Source organism: Dermacentor silvarum, chromosome 7, assembly GCF_013339745.2.
Source record: "Dermacentor silvarum isolate Dsil-2018 chromosome 7, BIME_Dsil_1.4, whole genome shotgun sequence".
NCBI lineage: Eukaryota > Metazoa > Arthropoda > Arachnida > Ixodida > Ixodidae > Dermacentor > Dermacentor silvarum.
In genome coordinates this window covers 168,495,119-168,512,426 of record NC_051160.1, presented here as the reverse complement: position 1 = coordinate 168,512,426, position 17,308 = coordinate 168,495,119, and the positions used below count along the sequence as shown (strand labels likewise).

The following is a 17,308-nucleotide window of genomic DNA, read 5'->3' as shown; positions in this document are numbered from 1 at the left end:
GCGTAGTGGCGGATTATGGATTAATTTGACACCCAGGTGTTCTTTAACATGCACCTAAATCTAAGCGAACTGGCGTTCCTGTATTTCGCTCCGGTCGAAACGTGGCTGCCGCAGTCGGGATTGAACCCGATCAATGGCATAGCCGCCAAGCTACCGCTCCGGGCACCGAAGTGTTGAATTGAAGTGCGACGCCTGTGCTCCACGGTGCTACGACGCTACGGTTATTTAATGCGGCATTGAGTTTGCCCGCCATGTGTCAGGTGTGTGCTTGACAAAGTGGCGCGGTGTTTATTTCGCAGAAATAGCAGAAACTTACAGTGCCTTGAGCTTAACTTTATCGAGTTTGTCCGCAACCGCTGCCGTAAGGAGCGTTTCCTCGCCTTCACACGTCGCATTTTCCCGCTCCCCCCCCCCCCCCCCCCGCCATGTATGCGAGCGAAGAGTTCACTCGTTTCGTGGTTGCGTTGGTAGTATTGGTTGTGTGCAGTAAATGTCACACCGATACATTTGAATTTTAAATGGTCAACAATATCAACAGGACGATAGTTTAAAATAATATCGGCATGGAGGAAGGACTGGCATATTTTTGGCTCGGAAGATAACTTGTAAACTTGTGGTTTGCCCGTAATGCTACGAATAAAGATACTCATTCTGCTATTATCGAAACATGTTTGCCACGATGACATCAGTGCACCACGTCACATGAACGTCACCCGCCGTGTTAGCTTAACTTGTGAGGTGTCGCGCTGCTGGCTCGAGGACGAGGGTTTGATTACCGGCCATGGCGGCTGCATTTCGATCAAGGTGAAATGTAGGAACACCCGTGTACTTAAATTTAGGTGTACGCTAAAGAGCCCGAGGTGGCCAAAATTAATCTGGAGTCCACCACTGCGTCATGCCTCCCAATCATATAGTGATTTTGACCGTAAAACCCTAGCAATTATGAGAGTTTTAGAATATGGGCCTCAAACGTATTGGGGCCCCAAAGAAATAGCGTAGAAGTCACTGCGCATGCACAAGACGCGAGCTATGTTTGGGTTTTGCGTCGGGCACGCTATTTTATCGATTTATGGGGAGCTCCAAAAGCTGCCCCAAAAGCTTTCATCAAGAAACATGGCGGCGCCCATCGAAGCGACGGCTCTAACTTAGCGTGCACCCCAATGGGCTCGATTCGTGGTAACGCGTGAACTTCATAAGCTAGAGAAGAGTTTGGCGGTTATCGATTTCCCTCAACTAACATGTGTAATGAAGATTGATTCATTAGACGCCGCTGATTCCGAAATCAATTGTCGATTTCATGGCTCGTAGGCCTAACACGGATTGACTTGGCTGGGTGAAGGTACCTAAAGTTGCTTACTCAAAACTAAGCGCAACAACCCAGGCGGCACGTCAGCTCGGACCAACGTTCGATACGTATTGGCACTTCCTGGCCGAGTGATGGCCTAAGGTTAACAGCGTGGTTCCAATATGGGCTGGGCCATTCTAATTCCTGGCCGAATGATGGCCTAAGATTAACAGTGTGCGCGAATATAGGCTGTACCATTCTGATAGAGATCCAACGCTGGCCCGCATTACACATTCAGTAAACAATATTAGCTCGTCCATTCAACAAGGCGGGAATTATTGGACCAACTTCATGTGGACTTGCCAACATGAGTTACTAAGTTGGCTATCTTTGGGCTACATTGGTCCGTAATAAGCCAATTTACGCCTTATCAATTTTTAATACTTTCTGGTACGACTTGCTAAGGTTAAATAGCATGTTTGAAAGACTAATGCACTGATCACAGGCACACTGCGCAGGAACCAGAAATACGTGTGCAAGCTGTGACCCCTTCAACAGAGCTGATACCACGTTGGTTAATTAATTAGTTCGCTTGACGATACTACTTTCGTTGAGATTTAATAACAGCTTCGCTGATATGCTTATCTGTCACGGGGGACGGGCTGATCGATTTGCTGTGACAGACCGCGGGTTGTTCACAGCAGGGCACGGCTATATACTGGCGCCTGCCGCTTAAGTGTGCTCCACACGTGATAATTAAGCAATGGTTTGTGTACAAATGTAAGAAGGTCTGTACGACAATGCAAACTTATTGTACCAGCTTTATATCTTCAAAAGTGGTTGAAAAGGCCAAAATGTAGGCAGTTAACTGCAGTTGCACTCACTCCTGTGAAGCAGAATGATAGGCTGCTTTCACAATTTGCGTAGCTGCAGGTGCAAACATTGCTGAGGGTTAACTTTTGGTTACCACAAAACTACGTCTTTAAAAACTGGTTGTCAGTCGCTTTAACGCAAAATGTGAAGGTCTGAAAATATCATGTCGGTATGCCTTTAAGCTGTTTTGTGCCACACGTATGTAGATCTGGCTTTCCTGCACTCTAATGTCACATCCCCTAATTATGCATTGGGAATTTGCATGGGAGTAGAGTTGGTGCGCTTACAAGTGATAGTGAAAGCTTGGAGAGGTAGTTACTATGAAACATAGTTACTGTGCTAAGGGTTATGAAACACAAACATGAAATGCACAGAACAGACAAGACCTGATGCACTTCGTGTTTGTGTTTATTCCAGTAACGCTAAGGTGTTGTAGAGCACATTTACAATTAAAGGGCATTGCGTCATAAACCTCTTCCAGCAAAATGTTTTGCTTTGCACTCAGCTAAAAATTCACTTCACTTGGCAATAAATTATATTCTGGTAGTATTGGGTAGATTTTTCAACTTGAAAACATTGCCGCATACAATGCTCATTTCCACATTTCTGGCAATTTTTGTCTTTTGCAGCGCAAGCAGCTCCTGCAAATAGGAGGGAAGTCACTGCGCGAGGTGGCATCGTGTATGCCATGAAGGCTGTAATGGCGCACCCCGTCCAAGTGCTTTACAGCCTTCATAGCAGGAAGGGGAAGAGGGCATTCATCAATTTGAAGTTATGCCGGATAGTCACAGGTAAAGCTTCCTCAGTCATCCTTTTGCATTGTTGAAGTATTGTGTGTACAGCCGAACTCCTCTACAGCGAAATGGCTTGCATAACAAGAGGTTGTCCTTGCCAAAATCGTGTCTTTCATATAAATTGTCAACTTCTACAACGAAGAAATTTGGGCGTCCCTGTTGGCTGATTTCATTTTTTACAATGAAAGCCACATACTCAGTCACCACTGCCCTTGCAGAAATTGCGAAAGTGTGCTCTGCACTAGCACCAATGGCAGCTTAGGTGAATTGCTTGACGAGCATGCCAATGAATTGCATCACACCAGGCAGCTTACACGTTTAGCATCAGCGGGTGAGACAGTTGAATATGTCTCGGTTAGTAAAGACATGGTGTGATCATCACTGATGACGTTAACGCTATGTAGGGTGAAAAAACAAGAATGTCAACGAAGGCAACAGGGATGAAAATCCTGTAAATGGATCAAGAATTTTCATGGCGGGGAAGGCGATAGCATTTAATTATCCGCAGCATTACTTTGCGTATCCTGCATTTCGCCGCTGAGCATGCTGTGAACCTCGGATTCAATAAGGTTATCTGCGGTTGCAAATTCTGTCAGATAAACTGTGTGCTAAAGACTTAGCAACTTATTTCACTAGTCTCTTGAAGGTTTTCTTTGTTGAATGTGTTTGCCTGCTCTATTGTGGGTGATCTTTTTACGGTGCATGCTGTATGTACTAATTGTGGTCTTTGCATGTTTGTGTGCAGATGTCATCTGTGCGAAAGGGGGGGGGGGCGACCTGACACAAGCACAGGACTTCATTAAGTGGTTGCCAGGGTCTGTGGACAGCGGTGGTGGCAGGAAGAGGCGTTTCACAGCAACGTTTGCAGCAGAGCAGCTCGATGATCCCTCCCTTCAGGGCAGGAATCATTGCCTGCCCACTGCTGCCCTCTCCCTGCCCCACCCTTGCCCTCAGGTCCCTGGCAAGTCCACCTTCGGCCCCTCCTGTCCGGCTGCTGCTGCCCCTGCTCCTTCCCCTGCTGCAGCCCCTGCCGCCCCTGCCCCTCCTCCTGCTGCTGCCCCTGGAGCTGAGCACCCCTACTGATGCCTGCATCAGTTCAAGAATTGTATTGTAAATAGTAAAATAGTACTGTAAATAGTATACTAAATAAATTATATTTTCGTTTACGCTTTGCGTGTGTCTGCAGGAAGTTTCCTTCCTGCACTTATTTCCATCACATTTTCTTCGCTACTAATTGTATAGGCAGTAAGCTAGCATACAAGCAACAGAATGGCTAAGTACAGGCTATGCTTGAAACACACTGGATGCAAAATGGCTGAGCACCGGATTTTCTTGAAACGCATTGGCTACAAAATGGCTAAGCACTGGGTATTCTTGAAACACGTTGGATACAGAATGGCTGAGCACTGGGTATTCTTGAAACACGTTGGATACAGAATGGCTGAGCACTGGGTATTCTTGGAACACATTGGATTCAGAATGGCTGAGCACTGGATGTTCTTGAAACATGTTGGATACAGAATGGCTGAGCACTGGACGTTCTTGAAAGACTGGATACAGGATGGCTTTGCACTGGCTCTATGCTTGAACTACATTGGATTCTACAATGGCAAACTGTACGGCCAATCTTGGCTCGAACAGTGGGTGAACCTTGGATCGGGTTGCACTTTGCCATGATGCCAGGATTGGGCCAAAGTTCGTACCAATTTCTGCGAGCATTGGACCATGCTTGGCCCAGTGCTGTCGTGCTGCCTGGGAAGTTGCTTGCTGCTAATAGAAAAAGTTCTAAATTGTAATTACAGACGAAAATCTAAATTACTCTTCTTATCACGAAATGGTATATATTTTTATATTTTTATGCCCCAACGCTATCACCCGCAAAGTTCTTTGGGGCCCCTTACTTTGCGGAGCCCTATTCTAAATCTGTATTCACATCAACATGGTTTGCGTTTTGACAGTAACCGGTTTTTACAGCATAACCACTGTTGTCAATGTGTTGTTTACCTTTGCTCTTTGTGCGCCGTCGCGGCTTTTACCATTTCGAGCGAGTTACGTTCGGAACGTGCTCGTCGCCGAAAACGACTGCGCGCTTCTTACACTGGTCTGCCGTTTGCGCAGTAATCTTTTAAAGCTTCGCTTACACCGATTCAGACAGCGAGTGGCATCTGTTGTCTCATATTTCATTTTAACACATGTTCTCGCCATGCTAGAGACCTAAGATAGCGGCCAGGTTGATGTAAATGGACAGTATATAGAGAATGTACCAACTCGGGCCAAGCTAATCGAAAAAAAGAAACGAAAAACTAAGATAGGAGGATGAGACAAATGACACAAGATATCATAGCACGAAATACTTGTTTTAGCTCATAAAAAAAAAAGCCGTGAGCAGGTCGTACATCGGTGGACAGCTGAACTTCTACGCCGTAGGCAGATATGACGGGAGAGTTCGACGATGCTAAACATTATTTTGCGTTCACGACTGTGAAAAAGCAGACTTCGTAGGTAATATTACTGTAAATAACTAAAAATAATAACTTAGTACTATCTGTCAATAAATACGAGCACTGATCTCGCCCTTTGCCGCGATTCGCTGGAACTTAAGAGCTTCCGGGATCAACCAAAAAGGGTTCTGTGCAAGCACGATGTCGCTGTTGTTGATGTCAAGGGCCGACCGTCATGGCGGCACGCAACATTTTGTTACGACGGATTGTGCAAAAAAACGATTGCCGTAGTCTAATTTGAAGATGTATGCACAAATAAAACTGCAAATAAAAATGGCTACATCTGGATACGAAATATTTTGCACATTTTTGGTGTTTGGCTACATTTGGGCTACAACTTCTCTAGCTTTTGGCTACGCCGCCTCGTCGTACCTGGCAACAGTGGGCGGCGTGCTGATAATTCGTCGTGATGATTCGCGAATCTTCGTCGGCGGCGGGGATCTTCGGAATTGCGTCGTACAGCAACCGCACCTCCATCGGTTGCTGCCTTTAGTTTCCCGGATAGGGGCTTACGGACCGGCCCCGGGCTGGGCCAGTGTATGGTCGGCGCTGCGGCGACAGGTAACATCCTGGTGACGGCGAGCGTGAGGGTCGTCGTGGTTGCCACTGGGCTCCGGCGAGGTATTCGGCGATGCCACGTGGTCGCTCGCCAAGCTGTAGCCGTGGCGCGTTGACGGCGAACCCTCGTAGGCCCATCTCGCGCTACGGGCATCGACGGTAGACATGGCCGGCTTCCCCGCAGTGATAACAGAGCGGGCGGTGGTCGGGGGCGCGCCAAATGTCCGTCTTTCTCCGGTAGATGCGCTGGGCGACGGGCGGGCGTGCTGGTGGCGGCGGCGGTGGACGACGGAACTGTGGCGTTACGTGGCCCTGGCGCGAGCGCGGAGGGGGTGCTTGACGGCGGGCGACGGCGGCATAGGTCATCGCTTCCGGTTGTGGTTGAGGCGATGGCGGAACTTCTGGCGCTTCCAGTGACCGCTGAACCTCTTCTTTAACTATTTCAGCGATCGGGGCCACCTGAGGTGGCGACCTTGGACATAACTTCTGTAACTCTTCCCGTACGACCCCTCTGATCGTCTCTCGCAGGTCGTCGGCGCTTAGCGCTTGAGCTTCGGCGTAGTTGGTCAGGGCACGGTGGTTGGATTGCCTGGAGCGCATTTCAAGCGTCTTCTCGATCGTTGTGGCCTCCGAAGTAAAATCTGCGACAGTCTTTGGCGGGTTGCGCATCAATCCGGTGAATAGTTGCTCCTTGACACCCCGCATCAAGAACCGAACTTTCTTTTCTTCAGACATGTCGGGGTCGGCATGGCGGAAGATGCGAGTCATCTCCTCCGTGAAGATCGCGATGTTCTCGTTAGGCAATTGAACTCTGGTTTATAAGAGAACTTCAGCCCTTTCGTTTCGTACCACACTCGTCAAGGTTCTCACGAAGTTCTCACGAAATAGGTCGCATGTCACCAGGGTGGTCTCTGTTCTCAAACCAGGTCCGAGCAGCGTCATCCAACGAAAAATAGACATGGCGCAGCTTGTCGTCGTCGCTCCATTTGTTGAACGTGGCGGTCCTCTCGTATGTGTCCAGCCAGGTTTCAGGGTCTTCAGCCGATGATCCACGGAAGGTCGGTGGCTCCCGAGGTTGTTGCAGCAGGATGGGGGACGCTGGGGCTGCCATTGGGGTCGTTGACTTTACCTTGATCGGTGTGGTCTTCTCGGGAAGAAGTCCGTACTCCGGTTGAAGTCCTTGGTGCCTACGGCTAGCTCGCTGGTCCTTGGCGACGTTGGCGTTGTCCTCTGGTTTCGGACTTGGCTCCCGGCTTTGTGGGGGCGTTCGGTGCATGAACGAACTAGCACCTCCACCAGATCTCACGTAGTAGTGAAAATGAACAAAACAGTCGTAACACTGTGTATGAAGAAACTGGTTGTTTATTGGGCGAACCTGTGCCCGCAAAGCAAGCTACACTCAAAGCACAACGATAGCGGCGAACATAGTCGGCGATCGTCGAAATCTCGTCAGCGGCGAAACGCGTCGGCTTTTATACGTGAGTCATCGAATGCTCCAGATTAATCCCTGGTGCCCGCGTGTCTTCTAGAAAGTTGGAGACAATTCGCGTCGCTCATACAATCAGATTACATGAGCGTCGGTGACCACAGACGACGGATAGAAGCATCGATAACGTTCGAGAAGCTTTCGATGCAGGCGCGACCTGCGCCGAGCGATAACGTTTAACATTTGTTAGCCGGTGGAAAGTGGCCACCGGTGAAAGATAAACATCTATGCGTATCAATATCTACTGCTGCTCTTGTTGATATTTGTGATTATTGAAATCACTTCATGTACTGTCACTGGCTGCAAAAATAAAGATTTATCACTCCTCATGTTCACATATTGACATGCATCTGGGGAACTACCCGATGTACTCACGTTTGTAAAGAAAGTATTGAAAGCATCAGCCAGATCCGCCCCATGTGAATCATTTGCCCTTAATGGTAAGTGTGGTTATGCAGCTACGACGACTACTGCGACGTAGTGGTGCATTTCATCATCATCATTATCATCATCATCATCGGCCTATATTTATGTCCACTGCAGGACGAAGGCCTCTCCCTGCGATCTCCAATTACCCCTGTCTTGCGCTAGCGTATTTCAAATTGTGGTGCATTTACTTTGTACCAAAGCAGCTCGCTCGGCGCATTTTTTACATCCACGAAAGAGGATAAGTACTCTTTACGTGGTTTCTTGGTGGTTTCTTGGTTAGCTTGTTTCGATATTGTTTAAAAATGGTCAAATTTCTCAACACACCTTACGTGTGTTGAGAAATTGTCTGTAGAGCCTATGTTCTGTCCTCATTTGTTCATAGAGGCCGTTTGTTACCCATTGTTTCCGAATTTTTATATTTCTTTGGCGCCTTTTAACAGGAAATAAACTTGCTGAAAACCTTTAAGCATATCTAAAAATTCATTATAGGCGTTTTTAGCATCGTCTGAATTCAGAACCCTGCGCCAGTCTACTTGAAACAGCTCATTTCTAAACAGCCGTGTCAGTTATTGGCTGGTGAAAGCTTTCAGCTTGCGAATGTTTAGGAATGCCGGCCAAAAACAGAGGAAGATGGTCATTACTAGAACATGATATGGTACCAGCTTTTATCTCCGACAACGAAAAATTTGTTCTAAATATATCCAATACTGACTGGCATTCACTTGTAATTCTTGTTGGTTCGTGAATAACATTATCAAACCCATTTGACAGTAGAATTTTTTTTAATTCTACTCACAGGAGCATTGATTCCCATAACAATGTTGTAATCACCTGCGGTAACCAACGTGCACCTGCTCTCTACAGCAAACGAAAGAAATCTTTCATAAAATTCAAGAAATGTTTGGATATGCCCGCTCGGCGGCCGATAACAGAGAGAACATAATACTTTATCTACAAACAAAGATAACACTTTGTAATCGGACGTCACAATGCTGAAAGCATCTACTAGTTCCATGTTCATTTCTTCTAGACTTAGAAGTGCAATACCACCTCCACGACCGTAAGGTCGAATAATATAATATGTATTATAAGATTATAACCTTCCATTCTGAAGACGTCACTCTCGTTTTTGCTTCATGTTTCACTGAGCATGATAACTAAGAAATTGAAATAAATTTGACAAAAGAATTATTCTAGCAGAAATGCTTTATTCTGAGCAGATCTGGTGTTTAGATGCACACATTTACCTGCATAAGATCTAATTTTAGATACTATAGTATCTAAGTTGCCATGGTGCCATGGTGAAGTGATTTGGACGAGAACCGGCGTATTCAGCATGGTATGGCCGATGGTTAAATTGCTCGCTTATGCAGATGATGTCGCGGTTCTTTGCAGGGACAAGGAAAGTATTACCAGAACACTCGAAGGATTGAAGCGCTTCAGTGAGGTAACCGGTAGTGGGGTAAACTGGGGTATGTGCCTGGGATTTTGGCACGCAGAATGGCCTTCGACCCCAGACACATTTGCCAACGTGGCTTGGGTTACGACGCCACCAAGGTATTTGTGGGTGCCACTGGAAATTTATAAAGACACGGATCCATACTGGCGGGCGCAGGCGCAAGAGACGCGAGAAAAAGCGGACCGATGGAAAAGTTCTCGTCTATGAGTCTTCGCTAGAGCTACGGTGTGCAATCTTTTTTTTGATCAGCAAGTTGTGGTACGTAATGCAAGTGCTGCTTATTTCCCGAGTAAATGTGCAGAAGCTGCACCGTTTTTTTGCTGTTTTTCTTTGGGCGTCCAGTTGGGAGAGGTGCAGCCGCACGAACTTGTTTCGGCAGGTGAAGGCCCGTCGTTTAGGACTGGGACATTTGTTTATGCGACAGATTGTAAACAGTTTTTATTTTTCCGAGATGTTAGACACCCATTCCTGCGTACGGTGTGTCAACAAAAACTCGGGGGAACATTGCCTGATTTTGTGGTGACGACGCAATATGTTTCAGGTGGCGTTCGTGGTTTCTTCAGAGAAATTGTTGTAAGTCTCAAATTTCTAAACACACGTTTTTCGATGGAGTATTTGAGTAGCGTTAAAAGGAAAAAATTGTACAAGGATGTTTGTGACGTGGTGTTTCCCGTGCCCGGCCGTCTACTCTGGAGGGCCTGGTGGAAATGTTTTAAAAAGAGTTAAAAAATGCAGGTGTCGCCGGGAACCAAAACCTTTTTTTTTCATGTTACACACTGGAACTTTCACTTTTAAGTCTTTTCTAGAGGAAAGGGGTTTCTTTCTACCTTGGGGTTGGCATTGCCTCATATGCAAGCAGCTTGAGACAATAGACCATGTTTTTATTCACTGCTGGGAAGGGGTATATTTTTGGGATGTGCTACAAAGAACCATTAAAAAAGAATTACCGGTCGACTCTTACGGGATCAGGTACCTACCAACATATAATGAGGATAGTTTTCCGTTTGACCAGAGTATGCTGATGGGCCTCCACAGTATATGGCGCTCCCGAATGGCTGGCTGTTTTTGTGACCCAGACGCAAGACCAGCACGCATGTATTTCCGCGAAAGTGTGCACAGGTTTCTGGAGATATTGAAAGCACAAACAGATTTTGCTGACTGCCTATCAAGGCTGGAGCCTTTGGTAGTGCTCAGACAATTTTAAAGTGACAACGCCTGGCCGCAGTCGCAATTTGGCCACTTGAGCGATCTGACGTACTCTCTATTCTTTTGTGTTGATTTGTTCTACTGTGTCGAAGCCTGGCAATGAAAGAAATGTGCCATGGTGAAGTGGTTAGAGTACTCGATTTGTGAGCGAGAGGATGTGAGTTCGAATCCCACTTGCCGGCGCGTTTTCTTTTTTTGAGCTGTCATTTTTTTATCAGTGCATAAATGGCTAATTTCGTTAATTCCATCTTCGAGGAGCATCGGAAAAGAGCAGCTGTTAGTCCTCGAAAGAGTTACCACATCGGGAGTAACAGTTCATCCCCTCCCACTTACCCCCTAAAAGGAGGAATGGTTGTGGCAAATCAGTTTCTCCCCTAAAGCAGTAACCTCAATACCCCATTTCCTCCTTTTCTTCTTAGAGTGACATATGCTGTTCATTTCGCCAGTAGAAATCGTGGTCATTCATTTTTGCATGTCTTGGTCAAGAATAGAACTGGCTGTGCATATCATCTGGGCTGAAGGCGTTCAGGTTCCTCGCGGCATCTAACGTGAATTGCGTTTGCCCCATCAGACATTCACAGTACAACATGTCAATAAGCCTGATATACCTGTAATAAGCGGGTTATACCTGTAGTTATACCTGTAATTATACCTATAAGTGGTTTGATTAATTTTTTGATGGTGACAAGATAATAAGACTGCAACGCTATGCAGGCTACATGTGGACACAGATTAAATAGTTCCACCATTTGATAATCCAACGATTTCATACCGTAAGGCACGCCACTCGTTGGGTGCGGCTGATTACAATACTTTATCTGGACCTCCCCCTCGGCCGCAGGTTAAATATAGTGAACGGATTGTGTTTTCAAATGCGGATATAGCGGTCCCAAAAAACTGGGCATGATGCAAGTAGCGCAAGCTGTTAGGGCGGGAACTGCCCAGTGCCAGGCCTTCTCCGCAACGCGAGAATGCATGGTGAACCCCATGCGTCGTCGTCCGATACAGTGCGTCCCGAGGAGGCACAAAGCACAATCCTCGCTGCGATACGTAGTAAAGTAAAGGATTACTTGCGTGGCATATTACTTACTCGATTAAGGAAGAAAATTTAGCTTCACCTGTGGACTTTACAGCCGGCAGTGGAAAAGTGCCCGCTTCCGAAAGTGGGGTGTGGGGTGGGGGGGGGGGGGGGAAGGGGCAAATGGCATACTTCGCCCCCTACTTTTGCCAGGGGGGGGGGAGGGGGCAAGTGCCCCCCCCCCCGGCAAATAGGCCTATTATGCAGTTCTCTCCTTTGTGAATCTGTTTGAACCGGTCCTGGCGGCGCTAACAGGAGACAAAATTAAACGGCAGTGGCGGGAGTCGAGACAAATAGTGTAGCGTTGTCACTTTTGTCACCGACATTCCTTGTGAGCCTGCATGTGGCGGAGCATATATTAGCGGTGACTCGGCCGCTGTCAAAGAAGCTGTTCCTGGTCAAGAACATCGACATGAGTGCCGCCATTGACGACATGGATGAGGTACAGCAAGCGATCGAAAATGACCGCAAGAATGCAACTTCTTCATTCTCAAAAAATGTTTGCCCAAGTACAGGAACGGTAAAAAACAACTGTCAGCCCTTCTACTGGGGAAGACCAGCGAAGCTGTACTATGGTGCCAATCAGGGGCGTAGCCAGGGGAGGGGGGGGTTCAACCCCCCCCCCCCCCCGCCCCACTTACCCACCCTTGGTTCACGTCGCTTCGCGCTGACGTAATTCAAGGAACCGGTTCTACTATATCACAATTTCATTCCTGGGCGCTTCCGTTTGGGTTGGCAATTTACAGCGAATCATTTCTGCATATGGAAAAAAAACTGTCACGTTGTTTGTCAAGGCTTTGACACTCTCTGAGGTTTTGGGCGAGAATGTGGCGGCCGCATTCTGAAGCAACAAATGCGGCAGCCGCATTTTAGATGAAGGCGAAAATGCTCGAGGCCTGTTTACTTAAATTTAGGTGCACGTTAAAGACCCCAGTTGGTCGAAATTTCCGTATACATTTCCGCCGCTTCCCTTCAGGTGCCGGTTAGGCCGCGCTCGCGCAGGAACTTCGGCTACGTTCACACTTGGTCTCGGAGCTGTCGGAAGAGCCAAAATCTTGCAAAAATCCACCCGCTATAGGCGGCAAAACAGGCAGAAAAACAAGCGGTGAGCCAAACGCGGCGGAAAGTCCTTCTGCTCGACCGGAAGCTACACTAGCATGTAAACAACCTGTCGTAAAATTGAACATGGCACCAAAAGTGTAGGCTGCAATGCTGATCGACGCGATCAAGAACCACCCCTTGCTCTACGACAAGAGTGGTACTAAAATGTACTGTCAGCAATACTCGCGATAGTATGTCGCGCGACCAGAGGTGCGGCAACGAAGCCTTGGCGTGACCCAACTTCTCACGCTTTTGCAAAGCCAGGCGAACCCACCACCACCGTTTCCAAGGTGTCCGCGTCTTCCGTTTATTCATTGTCCATTTCTAGAAAACAAGTAGGTAGAAGTATAAAAGCCATTTCTTCATCCACTTCCATGGCCGACAATAGTTGGGCAGATTCCTCGTTGGCGCTCCATAATTCGTGCACGTGCACGGTATGTTGCAGAAGTCGCGGGGTGCTTTTCTCGTCGCGACGATAGATTGGGAGCGTAGGTCTCACGTAGGACGCGCAGGCTTTGGCGAGTCCCAAGACAAGGGCCAGCCCTGGTTTTAGCTTTGGTGTTCCCGTTGCCGCTTTGGTGTCCTGGAGGCGCCGATAATAATACGAAATGATGAAATGTTATTACAACTTGTAAATAAAAGCTATTAAAGAAATATAATCACGCCTAGGCACCAACCTGTGACTCAGCGCTACCGCGCCCGTGTGAGGAGAATCACGGAACGCCAACGAGGAATTTACCGAAGGTCGCAAATGAGACGCGAAGTTGCACAAAATGATCACTTTTGATGACGGGTGGGTCAATGAATGAACATACCGCTCGAAATAATGCGATAATGAGCGCCACCACGCCGACAAACGTACGCAGACTAGATGGATGTGGACGAAAGCGGCACCGGCGGTAGCATAACAAATGTGAACAACTTGGACATGCGCGGAAAAGATTTTCCGGCCGCTTTGGCCTTTCCGCCCGCTTGCCGCTTCCCAAGTGTGAACGTATAGGCTTAGTCTGCGCGAGAAACCTCTCTTGTTTGCGATTGCGCCCCTACGGAAGGCTGGTAATTACTGTTGTGTTGTTGAATCCCAAACCAGCAATTGCGCAAGGCTGATAGTTGCTGTTGTGGAATCCCAAACCAGCAATGTACACACGAAGGGGTTGATGCCAGCAGTGAAATTCCACCGACTCGCAACAGAATGAACGAAACAGACAGCCGACAAGCATGGATTACTGCTATGCTCAGTACAGCGTAAGTAAACTCTTGTTGCAGGCGCTGACAGTTCTCGGCGGAGTTCACGCGTCCTGAGAAATTGATTATGTGCACTATGCACTGAACAAGACCGGAGTTCATTCCTGCATCACTAGTATAGAGCACTGCACGGGCCGATTTTGTCGGCCCGGCCCGGGCCCGTTTTTACGTTGGGCGGCCCACCAGAGCCCGATCAAAACTATTATGGCGAGACCCGGGCCCGGCCCGGCCCCGGAAATAATCTACGTTACCCGCCCGGCCCGGCCCGCCACCCCTTTACCTTAGGCCCGAGCCCGGCCTGAGCCCGACTCGAAACCGGCCCGAACCCGGCCCAAAAATAATGTTTTTCAGAGTTGAGACCCCCCATAATAACTCGCTGCACGTTACATGCACACCACCAGAAAGCCCGAGCCCGGCCCGGACCCGCGTCAAAAAATTCGAGCCCGGCCCGGGCCCGGGTCAAAAAGCACACGCCGTGCCCGAGCCCGGCCCGAGCCCGTGAAAAAACTGTTCTACCCGGCCCGGCCCGGGCTTTCGGGTAAGCCCGAGCCCGTGCAGTGCTCTAATCACTAGTACACCAATCAGTCCAGATCCTGTGAGGTACAAGGCCGTTTCCTGTTTGCAACGGCGTAAGTGAAGCAGAAATGACTTGCACGCACTACTTAAAATGCGTACACATGCCATATCTATGCTGTGCGGTGAAATATTCTGTACAATTCTGAATCTGTTGACGTAAAGGCAAATGACGGCTGCACACTCGCACACAGCGGAAGACACAGCGGCCCATGCACTTGCCGCAGGAAATGCAACCCTCTCGTATAAGGGAGCAGGGCGACGAAAGCTTCGAAAAAAAAAAAGCCTTCCCCGTTTTTGCGCGTACTTAAGTTTTCTAGCGCAAACACGCAGCGAACAAGTTATTGCTATGGCAGTATGTATAGCCTGGCACGCATGCATTTTCACGTGTATAGCCGACCTTGACTTGTGAAACGCACTTCGCCCCGACGAGGACGACGCCATCTACGCTTAACGAAGATTAACAATTAATGATGGCTTCTCCGATCGGGCGGGTCGTCTCAATGATGCGTTTTCGAAGACTGGTCCATTCAGTGGCGCGATGAGATACCGTTGCTCCAAACCGCCACTGTACCTGTCGTGCTTACTGTATTTTACTGAGCTTGCTTTACGTTTTACTTAATTTCTTCACAAGCACACGCGAGGGGGGGGGGGGGGAGGCAGGGGGGGGGGGGGGTCCCATGCCTTTGATATACATGTATAGAGTCTGCTTAAACTACCGATATTTATTATCGCATCGCTCACGCCACGTAGAGGAAAGCAGACGCTTGCCCCCCCCCCCCCCCCCCCCCCCCCGCCCGCCCGGTCGGACCGGTGAACCCCCCCCCCCCACCCCGAAAAAAATTTCTGGCTACGCCCCTGGTGCCAATTGCCCCACTAATCAGATTTCGACGATCGCTGACTGTGCTCGCTGCTCACTGGCGCACCGACAAAAGGGGGGGGGGGGGGAGTAAATGAATAAGTACAAGAGCGTGATAGAGTGTTTTGTTAAATTTTCCTAATTAACAAAACACTGTATCACGCTCTTGTACTTATTCATTTACTCTTTGACTAAAACGCTGAAGAAACAAACATCGTCATCATCCTTGGTGTCATTATAGGCATTTTATTTTTTAATGATGATACGATTACTTATATCTATGCAATCGAACTGCACGAAACTCTGCATTCACCATGCAAGTAAGGCGCGCTTAATTCCTAGGTACATGGTGACATTAAACAAATGCCTCTACCCGCACCTCGCCACGAAAACGACGTGGTTCGCAATTGCGAAAGCTCGCATGGACAGGCAAAAGATTTGCGCAGTCGTCGCGGCAACCGGCTTTTTCAAGTGTCATAATCGACACACCCCGTCTTGTCCGCCGAGTGGTGTGACTCAATCGTGACGACAAAAGCGTCCCGATGACTGCGCGGTAGCGTGTGAAATGTGACGAGTTCACTGGAAATCGAACGGAGAATTTCCTTGCTGAATCGTTTCAAACGGCAGTCGTCCGAAATGCATAGCCGTGGTTTCCCCAACGCCTTCGGCTTTGCCCCTCCGCCAGGCGTAGTTCGCACACACATGCACATACGCCGGAATACCTTTGCCGGTAGCATTGTTACAACAACGCGAAAGGTTTACTGCAATCCTAAGGGCATATAAACAATGAGCTGGCAAGAGCGCGAAAACGCATTCATGGAAGCTAATACGACACACCCACGCTTGTAGCACACGCAGCCGGACTGCATCAGCCGTGAACTGCATTGCCTTTTACTTATTCACAAAACAGTCGGTACAGACTCTATCGTATGTAGTGCAGCTGGTAGCAAATAGTGATGGCGAGTTTTTCATGGCCCACGTAACTGCGTTACATTCAATGAAGTAAGTGAAACACGCAACTTTGCATCGGGCATATTCGTTATTTCCGCAAGCATCGTTCGAAGCTCACGCACCCCATTTTCCACGAGCGCGCGCTCTAAGCAATGCCACCGCCATCTCGTTCAGTACAATAAAAACTGCCCAGGGCGCTGGTCCCTGTGTTTCATACCGCTTGCGATAGGGGCCGCTAATAAGCTTTCTGGGATGTTTTTGGCCGGCGACAACAGATGGCGATGTTAAGCAGGACAATTCAAAGGAAGTGTGTGAATGTATACAATACAGAAAGCAAATGTAAACGAAATAACTGAAACGACGCAATGTCATACGTAAATTTTGCTAATATCTGAACCACTCGCACCACCAGTGAACATTTAAATAAACAGTTTTATGCAGGGAAGCCAGCTAACCTAGGTTACTTAAATCACTCCAAAATCTGTAAGATCTTCGGAAGAATAACTCCTAAAACTGCAAAACGCGGTTGTGCACTTCTTATGGTTCTATTTGTAGAGATCCGAAGCTGTAGCAGGAGCAGGATCGGGTATCTGTTCTACTCCCACGCGTGCGCTGGCCTTACGGGGCTGCCACGGGTACGTTACGGAGGCCGTGCCTGGCTAGGCACATATGGCAGTAACTGTGGGGGCGTTGGGCTATTAGCCCCGCACGAGCGCTGCTCTATCAGCTTGCGTGCGCGCCTTTAGGTGTTGGGCTTTTGGCGCATGTGCGCACTGGTTCGTGTAACCAGTGTGCGCGGCGTCTTGGAGTTCCAACTCTGCATGTGTGTGCGCGCACGGCTGTAGGAGTAGTGAGCGGCGGAGTTTCAATAGCCCATGCATGTGCATGCGCATATTCTATTCTTCCTTTC

General features: G+C 48.3%; 1 protein-coding gene across 1 annotated transcript in view; it reads left to right on the top strand.

Annotated features, from left to right (window-relative positions):
- The first annotated feature begins 2,845 nt into the window (after nt 1-2,845).
- LOC125947057 (translation initiation factor IF-2-like) overlaps nt 2,846-17,308 on the top strand; it is a 550,732-nt gene continuing 536,269 nt past the window's right edge. The window contains exons 1-2 of the mRNA XM_049671370.1: nt 2,846-2,949; nt 3,698-4,057. Coding sequence (XP_049527327.1) covers nt 2,847-2,949; nt 3,698-4,035 — 441 coding nt within the window. The 5' untranslated portion in view covers nt 2,846 and the 3' untranslated portion in view covers nt 4,036-4,057. The remainder of the gene's footprint in view (nt 2,950-3,697; nt 4,058-17,308) is intronic.